At 40.0% G+C, this 16385-nt stretch overlaps 1 protein-coding gene across 2 annotated transcripts; it reads right to left on the bottom strand.

Moving 5' to 3' along the window:
• Positions 1–115: 115 nt before the first annotated feature.
• LOC113036545 (beta-galactosidase-1-like protein 2) lies at positions 116–16384 on the bottom strand. 2 transcript variants are annotated; one of them, XM_026192957.1, is made up of 22 exons: positions 16132–16384; positions 7100–7204; positions 6858–6917; positions 6373–6497; positions 5964–6149; positions 5713–5781; positions 5506–5601; positions 5302–5410; positions 5127–5219; positions 4953–5034; positions 4752–4816; positions 4482–4566; positions 4131–4268; positions 3427–3507; positions 3214–3320; positions 2595–2741; positions 2436–2507; positions 2053–2131; positions 1443–1530; positions 1142–1256; positions 915–1031; positions 116–815 (listed from the first exon to the last, which is right to left on the bottom strand). In XM_026192957.1, exons 5-22 carry the CDS (start codon positions 6125–6127, stop codon positions 705–707), a joined length of 1818 nt encoding a protein of 605 aa, XP_026048742.1. In that variant the 5' UTR covers positions 6128–6149; positions 6373–6497; positions 6858–6917; positions 7100–7204; positions 16132–16384; the 3' UTR covers positions 116–704. The 2 variants fall into 2 exon arrangements, with proteins under 2 accessions (XP_026048742.1, XP_026048741.1); XM_026192956.1 differs by lacking the exons at positions 6858–6917; positions 7100–7204; positions 16132–16384 and having other exon boundaries at positions 915–1046; positions 6373–6726.
• Position 16385: the final 1 nt, after the last annotated feature.

Raw genomic sequence — 16385 nt, 5'->3', positions numbered from 1 at the left:
AGCCAAGGACGGTCTCTAGTTCAGGTGTGTCAAACGTGAGACATAGACCTTCCCATTGCAGTAACAGATAAATAAACAAATGACAGAAAAAAAAATCTTGTTTTTCTTTTTTTTTTTATTCTCTGCTATAGAATTCAATTTTTACAACGGGTTCACAGTGAAAAGGCAAAAAAGTATAATTTTAGCCATTTAATTATTTGTGTTGACAGATTTCTTTCATCGGCTATAATGTATCATGTCGAAAAGCTGAGACATACTGTTGAAATTGCACTTCTCGGGGATTTTAAATGTGTAGTTAAACTTCTATAAAACGACCGAAAGGGGATTTTCACTGATCCAGCCCATTTAAGATCCAAGTGTGCTGCATGAGCCACAACATGAAATGAGTTTGACACTCCTGCTCTGGTCAAATCAGGGACTTTACACAGTCAAAGGTTCAAGATGTGTAAAATGGGTTCAAACTGCATTATTTGTAGTGAGAGAAAGATGCATGTTAAATAATAAGTCGAGTGAAATCAGCAGATTGCATAGTAAAGGAAACAAAACAAAATGCAAGATTTTATAATTTGAATGAAAATATTTACAATAGATTTTATAGGCTAGACAGTATTAACATAATGAATCTATCAGTCTTTTAATGAAAGAGCATGGTTGTCTTTGTCTGTGTGTATGTGTTAAAGTTAGTTTGTTGTTTTACAGCATGTTCACAGCAGTGTGCAGAAAGGAAGTTTGTACACATCGATAACCTTTCCATAATCAGGATTTTCAGCAAACAGTAGTTTATCATGCACCCGTTGTTCCTCAAAGACAATAATCTGAAAGAGAGCAGAAAAATAAACATAAATTAACTAAGGTTCTTTAGTTACAAGTTACACTTATAATTCATGTTCCATCTTTTGATATTACACAGGTACCTCATTCTCTCCACTTCTAAGCCAAGGTGCTGGGAGATAAAGGAAATGCTGGGGGCCAATAAACCAATAACGCCCAAGGTTCTGCCCATTGACAAATATAATGCCTTTACCCCAACTCTGTGGATAAATACACTATCAACAAACAGAAACTAGCCAGCCAGCTAGAAAAAACCCTCTAGCTTACTTGCTGGTTAGTTAATGTTTTCCACACAAACTGTTATACTCACACGAAGGCTGACAAAGGTGTCTTTGGGAGGGCCATCGACACAGAGCCTGGCCTGGAAAAACCCGGGGATACAATGTGACTTGAAGTCAGTTTTCCATTGGCCTGAATTTGTTAATCTAAAACAAGAGCCACAAAACACATACTGTTATCAAAGTGCACATTGAATCTATACAAGGAGACTCGAGCAATTTTTGATTGAATCTTCCCTTTAACATAGACAATGAAAAGGTACACTTAGAAACCTGCCATTCTAAACACTGTACGATTTTGGCAAGAAAGACGTTTTAATCCAGATAACAGACCTTTTTATAAAGCTGGGCTTCATATCAAAGCAGGAGATGGAAAATCCTCTCAGTGGAGTGTTGTTCAACACAATGTCTCCCACAATACCTGTAATTTGAATTATAAACTGAATATTCCTTACAGTTATGTCGTTTATACGTTACTTTAAATGACTTATATATATATATATATACACACATGTAAAAAATAACTAGTCTTGATTGCAACTGATAGGTTTAATAGTGCATGCAGGAAAAAAAACGTGTGTCCTTCCAACCTCATTAGGAAATGAATACTTTTATTTTACTAGCACTATCCACAAATGTGGATGTCTAACCAGATACTTACTCTGGATTTTATTTACTTTTTCTTCATACAAAACAAAGGCAAAAAAAATAAATAAAAATAAAGCAGTAAGCATAGAACATCTTTTAGGACTTAAGCTTAAAAAATATGTGCCCTGGCCTGAAAGTCCATGCAGCTATGCAATCTGACAGCAGAAGTATTATTATCAGTATGAAAATTTGCTGAATTTAAATTGTAAAACTTTCTGAATGACATTTTGTCAAAAGACTGAAGCAGTCACTTTGATATAGCTATGTAAAAAACACACAGCAGCATGTGGAATACCTTTGCGCTGTTCATCCAGAGCTTTCCCATAATTCACTCTTCCACAGTTCTCCACAAGGAAGCTTAATGTCCTCTCCCCCTTTGATATACAAAAAATTAGTGCTTTAAATGTTGAGTATAAATAAAAGATGACTATGTACAATTTTCTTTGAGTCTATGAATATTCCAAGTCCTAACACACACGTCTATGGACTGTGGGAGTAAATCATAGTGTGCAAAGAGAGTTTACGGCCCAATTAACTAATGGCACTATTGTGTTTTGTAACTTCACTCCAAAGACAAATTTGGGGGTAAAATGGGATGATTAAGCATATTAACCCTAATCCTTAATTTAAGTATCACTTTGTAAAGTTCAGAGTAGATACAGAAAAAATGATCAGCACCTTTCCATCAGGGAGTGCAACCTCATGAGTCTTATAGTCCAAACAACCAACACACTCCCTGTTCACAAAAACCTGGAAAAGATTGAAAAGTCACACAGGCAGTGTATAATTATGCTGTATTTTGGATCTGTGGTTACTTTATCACTGGTATGCTCTTACCACTGCTCTGTCTCTAATGTTGTTCCTGGAGTTTAGGGCGCCTCCACCAGTGATAGTGGTTTCATACAGTGTATAACCATATGACTGACCATTGTTATTGTTCACAGGGAGATTCTCCATGTTCACTGGCTTGTCTGACTTGTGCGGCTGGAGAAATGGGAGGTAAAATCAAGTAAATGGTAAAACATTAAGAAAAATTTAAGAATTTGAAACATAATGCAATTTGATCAGATCTCTTGCTGCATCACAACACATGGGGAAAAAACAGGAGTAGTGTTGTGGCTTGAAAATTACAGTTTCTTAATGTAAGCTTTCACAAGTGCTCATGAAAGACTACCTGAATCACATTCAGAAAGGGGAAGAAACATAGCTAAAGGAGAAGTAAGGTCAAACCTAACTGCAAGTTGTGAGACATCTGTCTTAAGCATATAAGCAGCAAGTTGCCAGATTGCTGCACAAAGACACACATGCTGATAACAGCAGCGTCATGTCTGTTTGATACTCATTGTACCATGTTTGCTCTCCTTCCACCAGGGACCCCATATTTATCTGCTCTGATCTAGTTTTGTCAGTTATACTATCAACTCTACCAGATGGGCGCTTGCCATCTGCAGCTCACCTTGTCGCTGAATTGCAAGATGTCCCACAGTGACAGGTGTTGCTGGATAAAAGCAGGGCTGTAAGCTTTCCTTTCCGGAGAAGAGGGCACTCCAGGAAGAGGCTCAGCTGTGAGTTCGCAAAAACATTCAGTCATGCCTGAGTTAGACATTTTAGTAGATTTACATTGTTTTTCATAAATTAAAATAAATATGGATCCTTAAGAAGAACTTACAGTGGTACTGGCTGAATAAATTCCTCAGGTGGTGATATTTTGGAGTGCAGTCCCCAGCTTCAGATAGGGGAGCATCATAATCTGCCAAGAAACCATTGAGACGGCTGACTTTTTAAAATGAAAAGATATTAAACATTTAAACGAGCAAAATTTTGGTTTTATTTTTGGAGAGCCGTTATGTTGTCTGTGTTTTCTGCATTGATTTAAACCACAGCTAACAAGCTGTATTATAGTACATAAACCATGCCCCTTCCACGTTAACAGATTTAACAGGGGTCAAATTAAAACAAAAAAGTCCACTTCAGATAAATTTCTCCCAAAGTTATTTTGCTCTGTTTGAAGTAGTTCTTATTTACAATCAAGAAGTAAAAGTTTTCTTGTAAGAGTGCTTGCATTTATGCAGCACTTTTCAAAACAAAGCGAGAATAATATGCAGTAATATTAAAGAATACCAGGGGCAAAAAATAGGAAAAGTAAAAAGTGAAAAATAAATACAATATAAATGAAGGGACCAGGTCGTGTAGGGCTTTAAAAATCAGCAATAAAAATCTTAAACTCAATTCTAAAACTAACAGGTAGCCAGTGAATGGCTGCAAGGACTGTTGTAATGTGTCACTGCTGGAAAAGATATCCCTCAAACATGTAAAACACTTCTTTGTGCTTTGATCTCTGGGCTCTGGGGTCTAAGGTTAATCCCACCCTACCGTAACTGGTGACCTGAGATTTGTAGGTGCCAAAGTCCATTGCGCCGTTCATGAAGCCAAAGCTGGTTCCGCCATGAAACATGTACAGATTAATGGAAACGCCTCGATCCAAGATCTCGGACACCACAGCCAGCATGTCTGTCATAAAGGGCAGCACAGATTTTCCACTGTAGCAGTGTGTGACGACATAACACACAAAGACCAACAAGCAGCAATATATGGAGTTTTAAAGTGCATATTTACAATCTGCCTAAACATTTCAAATAAATAAACACTTGTCACTTTGAATCTTGTCATAAAATGAACATATGCTTGGAAAAATTGTGTGACTTAAAAAAAACATTTGCAAACCCTCGGCGTGGAACACGTGATGATGTTCTCCCCAGACATCAAACCATCCAGACCAGTACTCCATTACCATTAGAGGTTTCTGGGGCTACACAACAGAACACGTGTATTAAGTAGGCTCTATCTTGCTCCTCACTGTCACAGGCTGAATAAAACATTACCATCAATTCATAATAAAAATCCCCAAAGTATTTCTCAGTTGACTTAAATGTCTTTCAGATTGAAATGTCAACCTGTCATGACAATCGCAGATCATCGTTGACCATCACTTACCTGTATGTCAGCCAAATGTTGGATGGCTCCAAATGAGAGTCTCTGAAGGTTTATTGTTTTTAGAGCTGAAATAAGCAAGATGTCACATTCTCAAACACGATCCAATAACAAGGACAAAACCATAAAGTAAAAAGCGAACAAAGGACACAGACAACGATTGTTTGTATCTTTCTTTAGCTCAAGGTTTATCAGTGTTATTACCTCCTTCCACCCCTCCACATCTTAAGCCTTCCCAGTTGTCTGAAGTCATCAGAAGCTCTTTGATCCCTCTGGACTGGAGACACTACAGCAAAAAAGACAACGAAGGGTGCAGGAATCCATCATGCTGCAATGTCACAAACCATTTTAATGATTAAAATTGGCAATAATACACACATTCTTTATAAATGGCATATATTTGTCATCTTTTGCAAATGAGCCGTATTCATTCTCAACCTGGACTGCAATGATCGGGCCGCCTCCTTCAAACTAAAAAACAAAACCAAACAGAGAAAACTCTAGTTATTCTTTTGGCTTAAAATGTAGTGAGAAAACAGCCACCTGGACTTACCATCAGAGGCTTGATAACTGAGATGAGCTTGTCAAAGTACAAGTTGACAGCATTTACGAATCCAGGATAAGTTGTCCTCAACTGCATCTCTTCATCTTGTAGCAACCAGCTAGAGAAAAAAAAAAGAGGAACAAGAGAGAAGACACGGTGTGGTATACTGCGTATTTATGGAACAGCTTCAAATTGATGGGAAGATGATACTACCTAGGCAACCCGCCCAAGTCCCATTCAGCGCAGATGTAAGGTCCAGGACGCAGTATAACCCAGAGACCCAGCTGTGCTGCCAAACTGACATAGGCCCTGAGACAGGCACAGATGCTTCATGCTCTTTTCAGAAATAAATACTTTGTATGTCTTAAAAAAAAAAAAAAGTAGTCCTACAAACGTAACACATTTAGGTGGGAAACTTACTTAAGGTCCAGCTGATCCTGAAAATTAAATGTTCCCCTCTCAGGCTCATGGAGGTTCCATGGCACATATCTGAAAAATAAAGCAGCAAAGAATATATTCTTTGTATCATCAGCAATAGTACAGTGTATAAGGAGGAGAAATGTTCAACAGGCCTTCCACATAGACCCTAAACTGGTTTCTATTTGGCTTACTTCACCAAAAGAACAGATACTTGTGATTTAAGGCGTACAGAATGTGCACTGGGAACGTACGTTGTGAGTGTATTGAGACCACAGGCCTTCATCTTCAGCAGCCTGTCCTCCCAGTAGGCTCTGGGGACACGGAAGTAATGGACAGAGCCTCCCAGGATGCGGAAAGGCTCTCCTTCTAGAGTAAACTGAGACGAGTTGGCCTTCAGTCCCTCTAAACGACTCATTCTTCTCACATCAAGGTGATGTCTGAGGGGGAAAAAAATCACTAACATATAATCTAACAGAAAAAAGTTCATTTTTTTAAAGCAAGTATTGCATGCTGGATTATGGTGTTTTTAAGCTGTGTCAAAGCATTTGAAACATTTTAGCATGACATTACAGTAACAAATGATGCATTTAAAACATTGTAGTACCTGCAGACTGCACAAATAACGCATACATTTTAGGTAGAGTAAATGGAAAACCTTACCAAGACTTAACATGAAAGTTGAAACTGCCAGCTACATCAAAAACACTGTCAGTGCTGTGGCTTGAAGCTGAGCTTACCAGAGCGCATTCGTGGAAGGGGTGGATGGTGCTGGGAGGCCTCAAACACTGTGGATAAGGGAAACTATTGTTGTTTTAGAACAAAAATATAATAGTTCTCTCTCTCTCTCTCACTCTCTCTCTACCCCTTAGTCTTTGTCAGTGAAGCACTGCCTTACAGAAAACAGAAATCACACTGTACACAGTAATGTTGGTCTCTTCATATTTCTTTGCTCAGTTTTTACATGTTTTGTTTTTCTCGGTTTAGAGGGCAAACGGAACAACGTCACATTAACAAAGTGTACTTGGTAGGAAATGCTAAAGGTTCAACTTTATTGAACAACTAATTGTTCAATCAGTTCAACTGTTCAGTGTAATTGCGGTTACAAACATAACTTAAAGTATGACCAGCGAAGGCAGGTGGAGTACCTTTGTTGAGACTTCTGGTTCATCCACGGTGCTTGTAACAAGAAAAGAACAAGAAGTTCCCTGTGAATGAAAATTTGCATTATGAGGTTAGGGGCTGTTCACAATTATTTACCTTTTTATAAGCGCACAAACAGGAACATAGGAGAAGGAGTTTAATGGCTGATTGACATATTCTGAAGTATTTTCTAGGCATTTGATTACACCCGCCAGCACCATCACACATTCTTAAAGAGTGGAAGTACCTCTCTAACCATATGGACAGGAGAAGTGGTTTTGTGTGCTTCTGCAAGGGCAGCTATGGCGAGGCCACATCCCAGTGCACACAAGGTGGAATCAGGCCATTCAAACTGTGAAAGAGACCAAAGGGTGACAGGTGGCTGTTCCCTCAACCCTGAGCACACAGGCCATTGCAAGACACCAGCTGGAAAGACTCTTGGATCTTTAGCAGCCCTGAAAGTGGCACCTGAAAAACTGTAACGCTAACAGCTGGGCTTACTGCTGGTGTGTATATCCTAAAAAGCAAAATTATGTTTTGTTTTGTTATTCTAATGTAAAGTAATTTTATAGCATTGTGTCAATCAATAAAGTTAGCTGCTGTTGTAATTTCTATAGCTTCAAATGTATCTTCACCAAACAAAGCAATAATGAAAAAAATGTAAAAATTCGGGAACATTCCCTTTCCCCCTTATTTGCCTGTTTTATCAGGTTTACACATATTTATTACACCTCATTAAATAGCATTCTGGATTGATTGCTTTCCTGCCAATAACATGGATTTTTATTTATTTATTCATTAAAATAACACACAAGACAAAGTCAGCCACTAAAAAGACAAGGGTCTGTCTGTAGATCCCATTTTAAAAAAATCTGTCATTCAATAAATTATTTACAAGAATTTAGAGTGCTCTCCGTTTTCAATGAGCAGGTGAACTTTTTGGTGGTCCCTAAGTATCTACCGTAGTTGTCGCGTTTCATTGTAGTGATGGGATTTCCGGATCTTTTTAGAGAACCGGCTCCTTCGGCTCACTAAAAAGAGTCGGTTCTTTTGGCTCCCAACTGGATCTTCAGGTTGTTTTGTTGCTTTAATTAACTAATTATGGACAACAATATAAAATTATGCACAAAAGGAATTAGTAATGTAAAAAAACGTGGTTTTCTTTATATATATGTTTATATATAAATTAGAGATGGACCGATCCGATATTACGTATCGGTATCGGTCCGATACTGACCTAAATTACTGGATCGGATATCGGAGAAAAATAAAAAATGTAATCCGATCCATTAAATATCACGAAAGCACCTCACAAAACTTGCAACACGCCGTAACTCACCTCAGAACGTTAGCACGTCGGAGCAGTATGCATCACGTGATAGAGCGGCTGTGGCATGCGGGACCTGTTGGTGGTCTGGATAGCATGTGGAGCTTCGCTAGCAACCCGGCATTTCATCTCTGACAAAGTTATCCCCGAGAGAAGTAAAGCAAGTGTGTAAGTCCATCTCTGAATGTTTGTAAAGCATTCCCACGTTAAGCTTAACGAGCGACTGCCTCTCGCTCTCCGGCTGCTACTTCAATCATGAAACTGCTTAAATGATCAGCTGATCGGCTTTTCTGTAGCGAGTCCGTCTTTTTTGTTTGTTTTTGGCCCACTTTGCACCAGAAAGAGGAAACCAGCGGCTGAACAACAGCAGCACGTTTAAGCTTGATAAGCTGTTGTTAGAATTTATTTAATATTACTTTCTACACCAGGATCGTTTTCTACGTAGCTGACGCTGGTAACTGTGCAGGGGCGGATCTAGCAAAGTTTAGCCAGGGGGGCCGATAGGGCATTAACTGGGAAAAGGGGGCACAAAGACATACTTTTCTTTCTTATTCTCATTTAAAATGTCTAGCTTTTAATAAATAATTATCTGACACCCAAAGTTTTAATTTGATGTAAAACGAATAGAAGTCAATTACTGTATATAGTGACTATTAAGTCTAATATATATACCCTAGTAAGCTATAGTACTTTTTCCTTTGGGAAGGTACCATCTGTGCAGTCTGCAATTTTGTTGAAGAAAGATGTTGAATCTATTTAATATTTCTGTGCATTTTTTTTCACACTGCATCAAATTAAGGTTGATTACGTCGATTAAGCATCATGAGGTGGCGCGTGAGGGGTGGTTCCCTATTTTTTATTTATTTATTTTTGTTGTTGCTGGGAGTTGGAACCCTATTAGTTAGGTTGCTTAATATTTACGCTAAGTACTCTTTAAAATACCAGAATAGGGAGAATGGTGTAGGTCTAAGTTTATTAGATTGATCAGTATTGCTGAACTATGAAATATTTTTTTTGTATACAGGTATAACAGAATATCTTTAGTGTAGTTGTTGTTTTAAACTTGAGTATGAACTTGCAGACTTGCAAAATGCAGCAAGATATTTTAAAAAACAGTTTTGTTGATTAAAAAACACTATATCGGATTCATATCGGTATCGGCAGATATCCAAATTTATGATATCGGTATCGGTATCGGACATAAAAAAGTGGTATCGTGCCATCTCTAATATAAATATTTATGAGGGCCCCTAGAGACAAAACTCGTACAAACTCCAAAACACATTTCTAGCGTTAACTGAACTTCCAAAACAGAGCTACCTAGATCACTTAAATTACACAATCGAATGCATATGTCTATTGTTTTTGTATTATCACACAAACAATCATATATATATATATATATATATATATATATATATATATATATGATTGTTTTGTGTGATTATATATTAACTGATCAAGCACACACATCCATACATATGCAATAATACTAAGTGCAATAATCCTTTCTGTCACCGTTGTATTTTTACTCAGTTGTATATAGTATTTGTATTTGTATTCTATTTTTATCTTATTGTATATTTATTTTATTGTATTCTACTGTATATAGTATTTTATTCTATTCTGTACAGTTGTGTACTGTATTTATTCTTATTGTATTCTAATTTTTGCCTCATAACTTTTGCACTGTCCACTTCCTGCTGTGACAAAACAAATTTCCCACGTGTGGGACTAATAAAGGTTATCTTATCTTATATATATATATATATATATATATATATATATATATATATATATATAAAAAACACCCAGCACGCCCCTGCGGGCGGTTTATCCTTCAAGCTCGGGTCCTCTACCAGAGGCCTGGGAGCTTGAGGGTCCTGCGCAGTATCTTAGCTGTTCCCAGGACTGCGCTCTTCTGGACAGAGATCTCCGATGTTTTTCCCGGGATCTGCTGGAGCCACTCGCCTAGCTTGGGAGTCACCGCACCTAGTGCTCCGATTACCACGGGGACCACCGTTACCTTCACCCTCCACATCCTCTCGAGCTCTTCTCTGAGCCCTTGGTATTTCTCCAGCTTCTCGTGTTCCTTCTTCCTGATATTGCTGTCATTCGGAACCGCTACATCGATCACTACGGCCGTCTTCTTCTGTTTGTCTACCACCACTATGTCCGGTTGGTTAGCCACCACCATTTTGTCCGTCTGTATCTGGAAGTCCCACAGGATCTTAGCTCGGTCATTCTCCACCACCCTTGGGGGCATCTCCCATTTTGACCTCGGGACTTCTAGGTTATACTCGGCACAGATGTTCCTGTACTCTATGCCGGCCACTTGGTTATGGCGTTCCATGTATGCCTTGCCTGCTAGCATCTTGCACCCTGCTGTTATGTGCTGGATTGTCTCTGGGGCATCTTTACACAGCCTGCACCTGGGGTCTTGCCTGGTGTGATAGACCCCAGCCTCTATGGATCTTGTACTCAGAGCTTGTTCTTGTGCTGCCATGATTAGTGCCTCTGTGCTGTCTTTCAGTCCAGCTTTGTCCAGCCACTGGTAGGATTTCTGGATATCAGCCACCTCCTCTATCTGCCGGTGGTACATACCGTGCAGGGGCCTGTCCTTCCATGATGGTTCCTCGTCTCCCTCCTCTTTCTTGGGTTTCTGCTGCCTGAGGTATTCACTGAGCACTCGGTCAGTTGGGGCCATCTTCCCAATGTATTCTTGGATGTTCGTTGTCTCATCCTGGACTGTGGTGCTGACACTCACCAGTCCCCGGCCCCCTTCCTTCCGGTTAGCGTACAGCCTCAGGGTGCTGGACTTGGGGTGAAACCCTCCATGCATGGGGGTAATAAGCTTACATATACATATATATATATATATATAAAAACACCCAGCACGCCCCTGCGGGCGGTTTATCCTTCAAGCTTGGGTCCTCTACCAGAGGCCTGGGGGCTTGAGGGTCCTGTGCAGTATCTTAGCTGTTCCCAGGACTGCGCTCTTCTGGACAGAGATCTCTGATGTTATTCCCTCCGATGTTATATATATATGTATGTATGTATGTATGTATGTATGTGTATATATATATATATATATATATATACACACACACATACATATACATATATATATATATATATATATATATATATATATATATGTATACATAGTGGTGGTCAGAGGTGTGGACTCGAGTCACATGACTTGGACTCGAGTCAGACTCGAGTCATTAATTTTATGACTTTAGACTTGACTTGAAAAAATGTTCTAAGACTTGTGACTTGACTTGGACTTTTACACCAATGACCTGGGACTTGAATTGGACTTGAACCGGTTTACTTGAAAAGACTTGATATTTTACCCCAAATATAAAATTTAACATGCATATTATATAGAGATTGAAAATGTGACGTCATTCACGGATAGAACCGCAAAGGATTCTGGGAACTCGTGGCAAGCGGTACTAGCGCACGCAGGCTTTCAATTAAAATCAGTTATACAGCGATAAAAAGAAACACAAAAATGTCAAGAAGCTGTTGTATTATTAACTGCAATAGCCGGTCGCATGACAGCCACGGGAAGCCGACGAGTAAAGAGATCGGTTGTTATCGGATTACGTCGTTGAAGAGAAATTGTTCAAGCCATGTTTCCGAAGTAACAAAGACGCGACGGATGGCCTGGATTTCAGCCATTCAAAGATCAAATATAACGTCCCAGAACACTCCAGCTCACAGGTTAGTCTGCTCCAAGCATTTACACGAAGGTCAGTGTTTTTTAGTAGTTAATACGTCATTTTCACAACATAATTAGTGATATAGGTTACAAGCAAGTCTGGCGCTGAACAGAAATTGTCGCGCTATGCTTCTTTATTTATTGTGCATAAATAGTGAATTGTCCTGACACAATATTGCGTTTCGCTTCTGTTATTATGGTACATTGACAAAAACATATACTTTTCTTCAAAGGATAAAACAGGTTTTTTGTATCACTAATTGCCCAGTACGATTACAGCATACAGTATTATTGTCACTGCTACATTTCTGTGATGCTACCAGAAATGATTTCCACTACTAATTAATTACCGTTGAGCTCAAAGGTCCTATTAATAAACGGTTAAGGAATGTGTATTTATGACGACAATTTGTGAGACTGGTAAACTTATGATACGTACGATGGTCTTTCATTCTACACGGTGCATTTCAAGGTCCTGTACCCATCCGTCGGTAAACTGTACCTGGGCTTGTTGCAGTGACCTGAAGTTACTAAACTTCATGAGTGTATGCGCTCACTCCAAGAAGCGTATGATTATAAATATGCATATAAATATTAGGGGTGCAACGATATTCGTATCGATATTGAACCGTTCGATACAGTGCTTTCGGTTCGGTACGCATATGTATCGAACAATACAACATTTGTAATTTATTTTATCAACTTTCCTTCCGATGATGCTGTCTGTGTTGAGCGCTCAGTGAATCTGCGTTCGACTACTCCGCCTAGGCTGCACTGTCGAGCGCAGATCCACTGAGCGCTCAACACAGACAGCATAGTCAGAAGGAAGAGTGCAGGGCAAGCTAGCAAGACACATGGACCTCCCCCACCCTCATTCAGATCTGGCGTTTGGAATTATTTTGGTTTTCATGTGACATATGACCCTGAAGGTAAGCGAGTCATGGACTAAAGTAAAACAGTATGTTGGATGTGCCATGCAATGCTCAATTACATGGGTGGGAACTAGTGTGTTAGCGCAGTTAGCTCGTTAACGTGTTGGCCGTCTAGCCCCACACACGGGGCGATCGGCGGTAGCTCGTTAACGGAGATTTGCAGTGTTGTGGCGTTAACGTCATTTCAACGAGATTAACCTGAAAGCACTAGTGGGAACACAACGAATATGACTGCACATTTACTCCGACATCATCCTAGTGCAAAGACCAAAACAACAAGCATGCTACTAACTTTAGCCGAGTCATTTAGACAGCTGTTAGCACATGATTCTCCTTATGCTGCTGAGAATATAGCCCAGAAGAAGCGGATAGTATAGCCTTTATTTTGGAAAGAGCCATTTCTCTGTAATAAACTCTCTTTTCCAAAGATGAGTGATTCCTCAATCAGATACAGGGCTCGCAATATCGCTAGCCCGACGTCCCGGAGCTAGTGATTTTTTTCAGTCGGGCTACCAAAATCTATCTCTGCCCTGCCCGTCGGGCTATTGTAGGAAGGAAAAATATATGTCAATGCTTTTGCATTCTTTCAGAAATGTAGCTGGGTAATTATGTCATTGGCATCGGTGAGCCACTGTCAATATGTGACATATTGAAGTCGCGTTTGAATTTGCGCTTGTTTTTTTGCTTTCACTTTGCAATCGTGCGAACTGTGTATAGAGAGCGACAGCACTGATCTGTGAGTGATGATAATTTGTGCACCAATTCCTCTGACATCGTCTTATTAATCGTTAGCTTACTATGCAAACATGACAAGTGAAATCTCCCGCAGCAAGCTTAAACATGTGAGAGGTTGATCGCGCAGAGAATCGCTGACCGTCATGTGAGTGTGTGTGTAAAAGCAGCAGTATATATATTTTAGTTCTGCTGAGCCAAATAAGACAGGTCAGGGTGAAGAAGTGACAGCCAAAGAAAAGCTTACCACAAAACGGAGAAGTTATGACAAATCAGACTATAAGGCAAAAAGAAAGTGCAGCTTTATGGTTTCATGGACAAAAGAATTTCTGTGGCTGCAATATGATGAGCTAAATAACCAGGGCTGCACATAAGTGGTCCGCAGGTGCGCATTCGCTGTCAAAATAAAAAACACGCACAAGGTTAAATTTAAAAACTGTACTTTTGAGTTAAAATATCCATCCATCCATCCATCCATTCGCTTCCGCTTATCCTTTTCAGGGTCGCGGGGGGCGCTGGAGCCTATCCCAGCTGTCATAGGGCGTGAGGCGGGGTACACCCTGGACAGGTCGCCAGTCTGTCGCAGGGCCGACACACAGGGACAGACAACCATTCGCACTCACATTCACTCGCACATTCACACCTAATGGCAATTTGGATTTTCCAATTCACCTATCCCCACAAGCTGCATGTCTTTGGACGGTGGGAGGAAGCCGGAGTACCCGGAGAGAACCCACGCAAACACGGGGAGAACATGCAAACTCCACACAGAAAGACCCCGGCCTGATGTTGGAATTGAACTCAGGACCTTCTTGCTGTGCGGCAACAGTGCTAACCACCGTGCCACCGTGCTGCCTGAGTTAAAATATATATTTATAATTTTAATAAATGACAAATTAAAAAGGCATGAACATTTTTTTTGTATCGAAAAAATATCGAACCGTGACACCAAAGTATCGAACCGAACCGTGAATTTTGTGTATCGTTGCACCCCTAATAAATATGCTACGATGAGATAGCTGACTTCATCTAACTAGCAAATGTTGTCCAGGCTACGTTGGTGATGCAGTTTTTTTTAATGTGTATGATATTTTTGTCATGCGATTTTAAAGCTGGTCCTACAACCGCATCCAAGAATAACATGCAGCTTATCTCAGAACTGTCGGTGAAAATTATTCTTGGAGCTAGGTTTAATTGAGCTGCATTTTAAAGAGGTGCAATTTCACAATTTGTGTATATTTTCTAAGTTCACTATTTTGTCATGTGTTGAGAAAAACACAGATTTTAAAATTACATGGTCTAATATTTACATTTAGCATATAACTGCAACATTATTTTTTCGTGTTTTTTTTTTTTTTTTTTAAGACTCGAAAGGACTTGAAATTCAAAGTTTCAGACTTGTGACTTGACTCGGACTTTTACACCAGTGACTTGAGACTCGACTCTGACTTGCCTGACATTACTTGAGACTTGACTTGAGACTTGAGGATAAAGACTTGAGACTTACTTGAGACTTGCAAAACAATGACTTGGTCCCACCTCTGGTGGTGGTAGACAAACAGAAGAAGACGGGCGTAGTGATCGATGTAGCGGTTCCGAATGACAGCAATATCAGGAAGAAGGAACACGAGAAGCTGGAGAAATACCAAGGGCTCAGAGAAGAGCTCGAGAGGATGTGGAGGGTGAAGGTAATGGTGGTCCCCGTGGTAATCGGAGCACTAGGTGCGGTGACTCCCAAGCTAGGCGAGTGGCTCCAGCAGATCCCGGGAATAACATCGGAGATCTCTGTCCAGAAGAGCGCAGTCCTGGGAACAGCTAAGATACTGCGCAGGACCCTCAAGCTCCCAGGCCTCTGGTAGAGGACCCGAGCTTGAAGGATAAACCGCCCGCAGGGGCGTGCTGGGTGTTTTTTTTTTTAAAATATATATTCAAATAATTAAAGAAAAATTAATTTACCTGTTGCTACCACACACCCAATCCGATTGTTAGTACTTGCTGGCTTGTGTAGCCACTAGGTAACAAAAGCTCAACACGGCCCCTAGCATCCTGGAGCACTTGTGTTGTGTTTTGGAGTTTTGTATGTGCTTTGTCTCTAGTGGCCACTTTAGACATACTTTTATTTATTCACTCCACATAAACTGTAATAAATAAATTATAAAATACAAAAAACAACTATTTACATTTCATACATTTAAACTTTTAAGTAGTTAAATTTTCAGCTTTTTCCTTTTAAACAAATTGAAAGTGAAACAACACAAAACACTGCAAACCACAACACAATAGAATATGGGGGGGGGGGAGAACGCCCAGACCTTTAATTAAGGGAAAGGTTGTCACTGAGAAATATTAATGTCACACTCAACTGACTGCGTTTTATCGTCCCATTGCACTGATGGGTGGACATTTCTTAGGTGCCTGTGCATGTTGTTTTTGGAGCCGGCTCTATATTATATCCTTTTCTTGCAGACTCTACACTCTGCCTTTGTGTTGTCAATAAGACTGAAATGGTTCCAGACTTTGCTTCTTTTCTTGGTGTTACTCATTTTTTTTTACTGTACCTTTCCAGTGTGACGGTGTTGTCTCTTGTTGTTGCTCCCGGCTGCCTTTTTTTCCCTCTCCCTCCTGCTCTTGTTGTGTGCTACTGCTGTTGCAAGTGTAACTACCACCCGCCCCCTCAGCTCAGGGGGGAGGGACGCAAACGCAAGGCTCTGTTTGCCGTCTCTGCTCAGTGCAAACACAAGGGTGACTTGCAGCGTGAAGCAAAAAAAGTGAAAGAGAGGGCAGGAGAAAGAAAAATAAAACCCCACGGCTC

Source organism: Astatotilapia calliptera, chromosome 14, assembly GCF_900246225.1.
Source record: "Astatotilapia calliptera chromosome 14, fAstCal1.2, whole genome shotgun sequence".
NCBI classification, from domain to species: Eukaryota; Metazoa; Chordata; class Actinopteri; order Cichliformes; family Cichlidae; genus Astatotilapia; species Astatotilapia calliptera.
Note: the sequence above shows the minus strand (reverse complement) of the source record. Positions and strands in the feature narration are given on the sequence as shown.

Excerpts from the sequence above, each read along its gene's own strand:
- LOC113036545 (XM_026192956.1), bottom strand. The coding sequence starts at position 6,127 with ATGAGTCGTTTAGAGGGACTGAAGGCCAACTCGTCTCAGTTTACTCTA. Across the intron at positions 5,220-5,301 it reads CAGTTATCAAGCCTCTGATG|TTTGAAGGAGGCGGCCCGAT; the intron begins GTAAGTCCAGGT and ends TTTGTTTTTTAG. Across the intron at positions 1,531-2,052 it reads TCTGGATGAACAGCGCAAAG|GTATTGTGGGAGACATTGTG; the intron begins GTATTCCACATG and ends TTCAAATTACAG.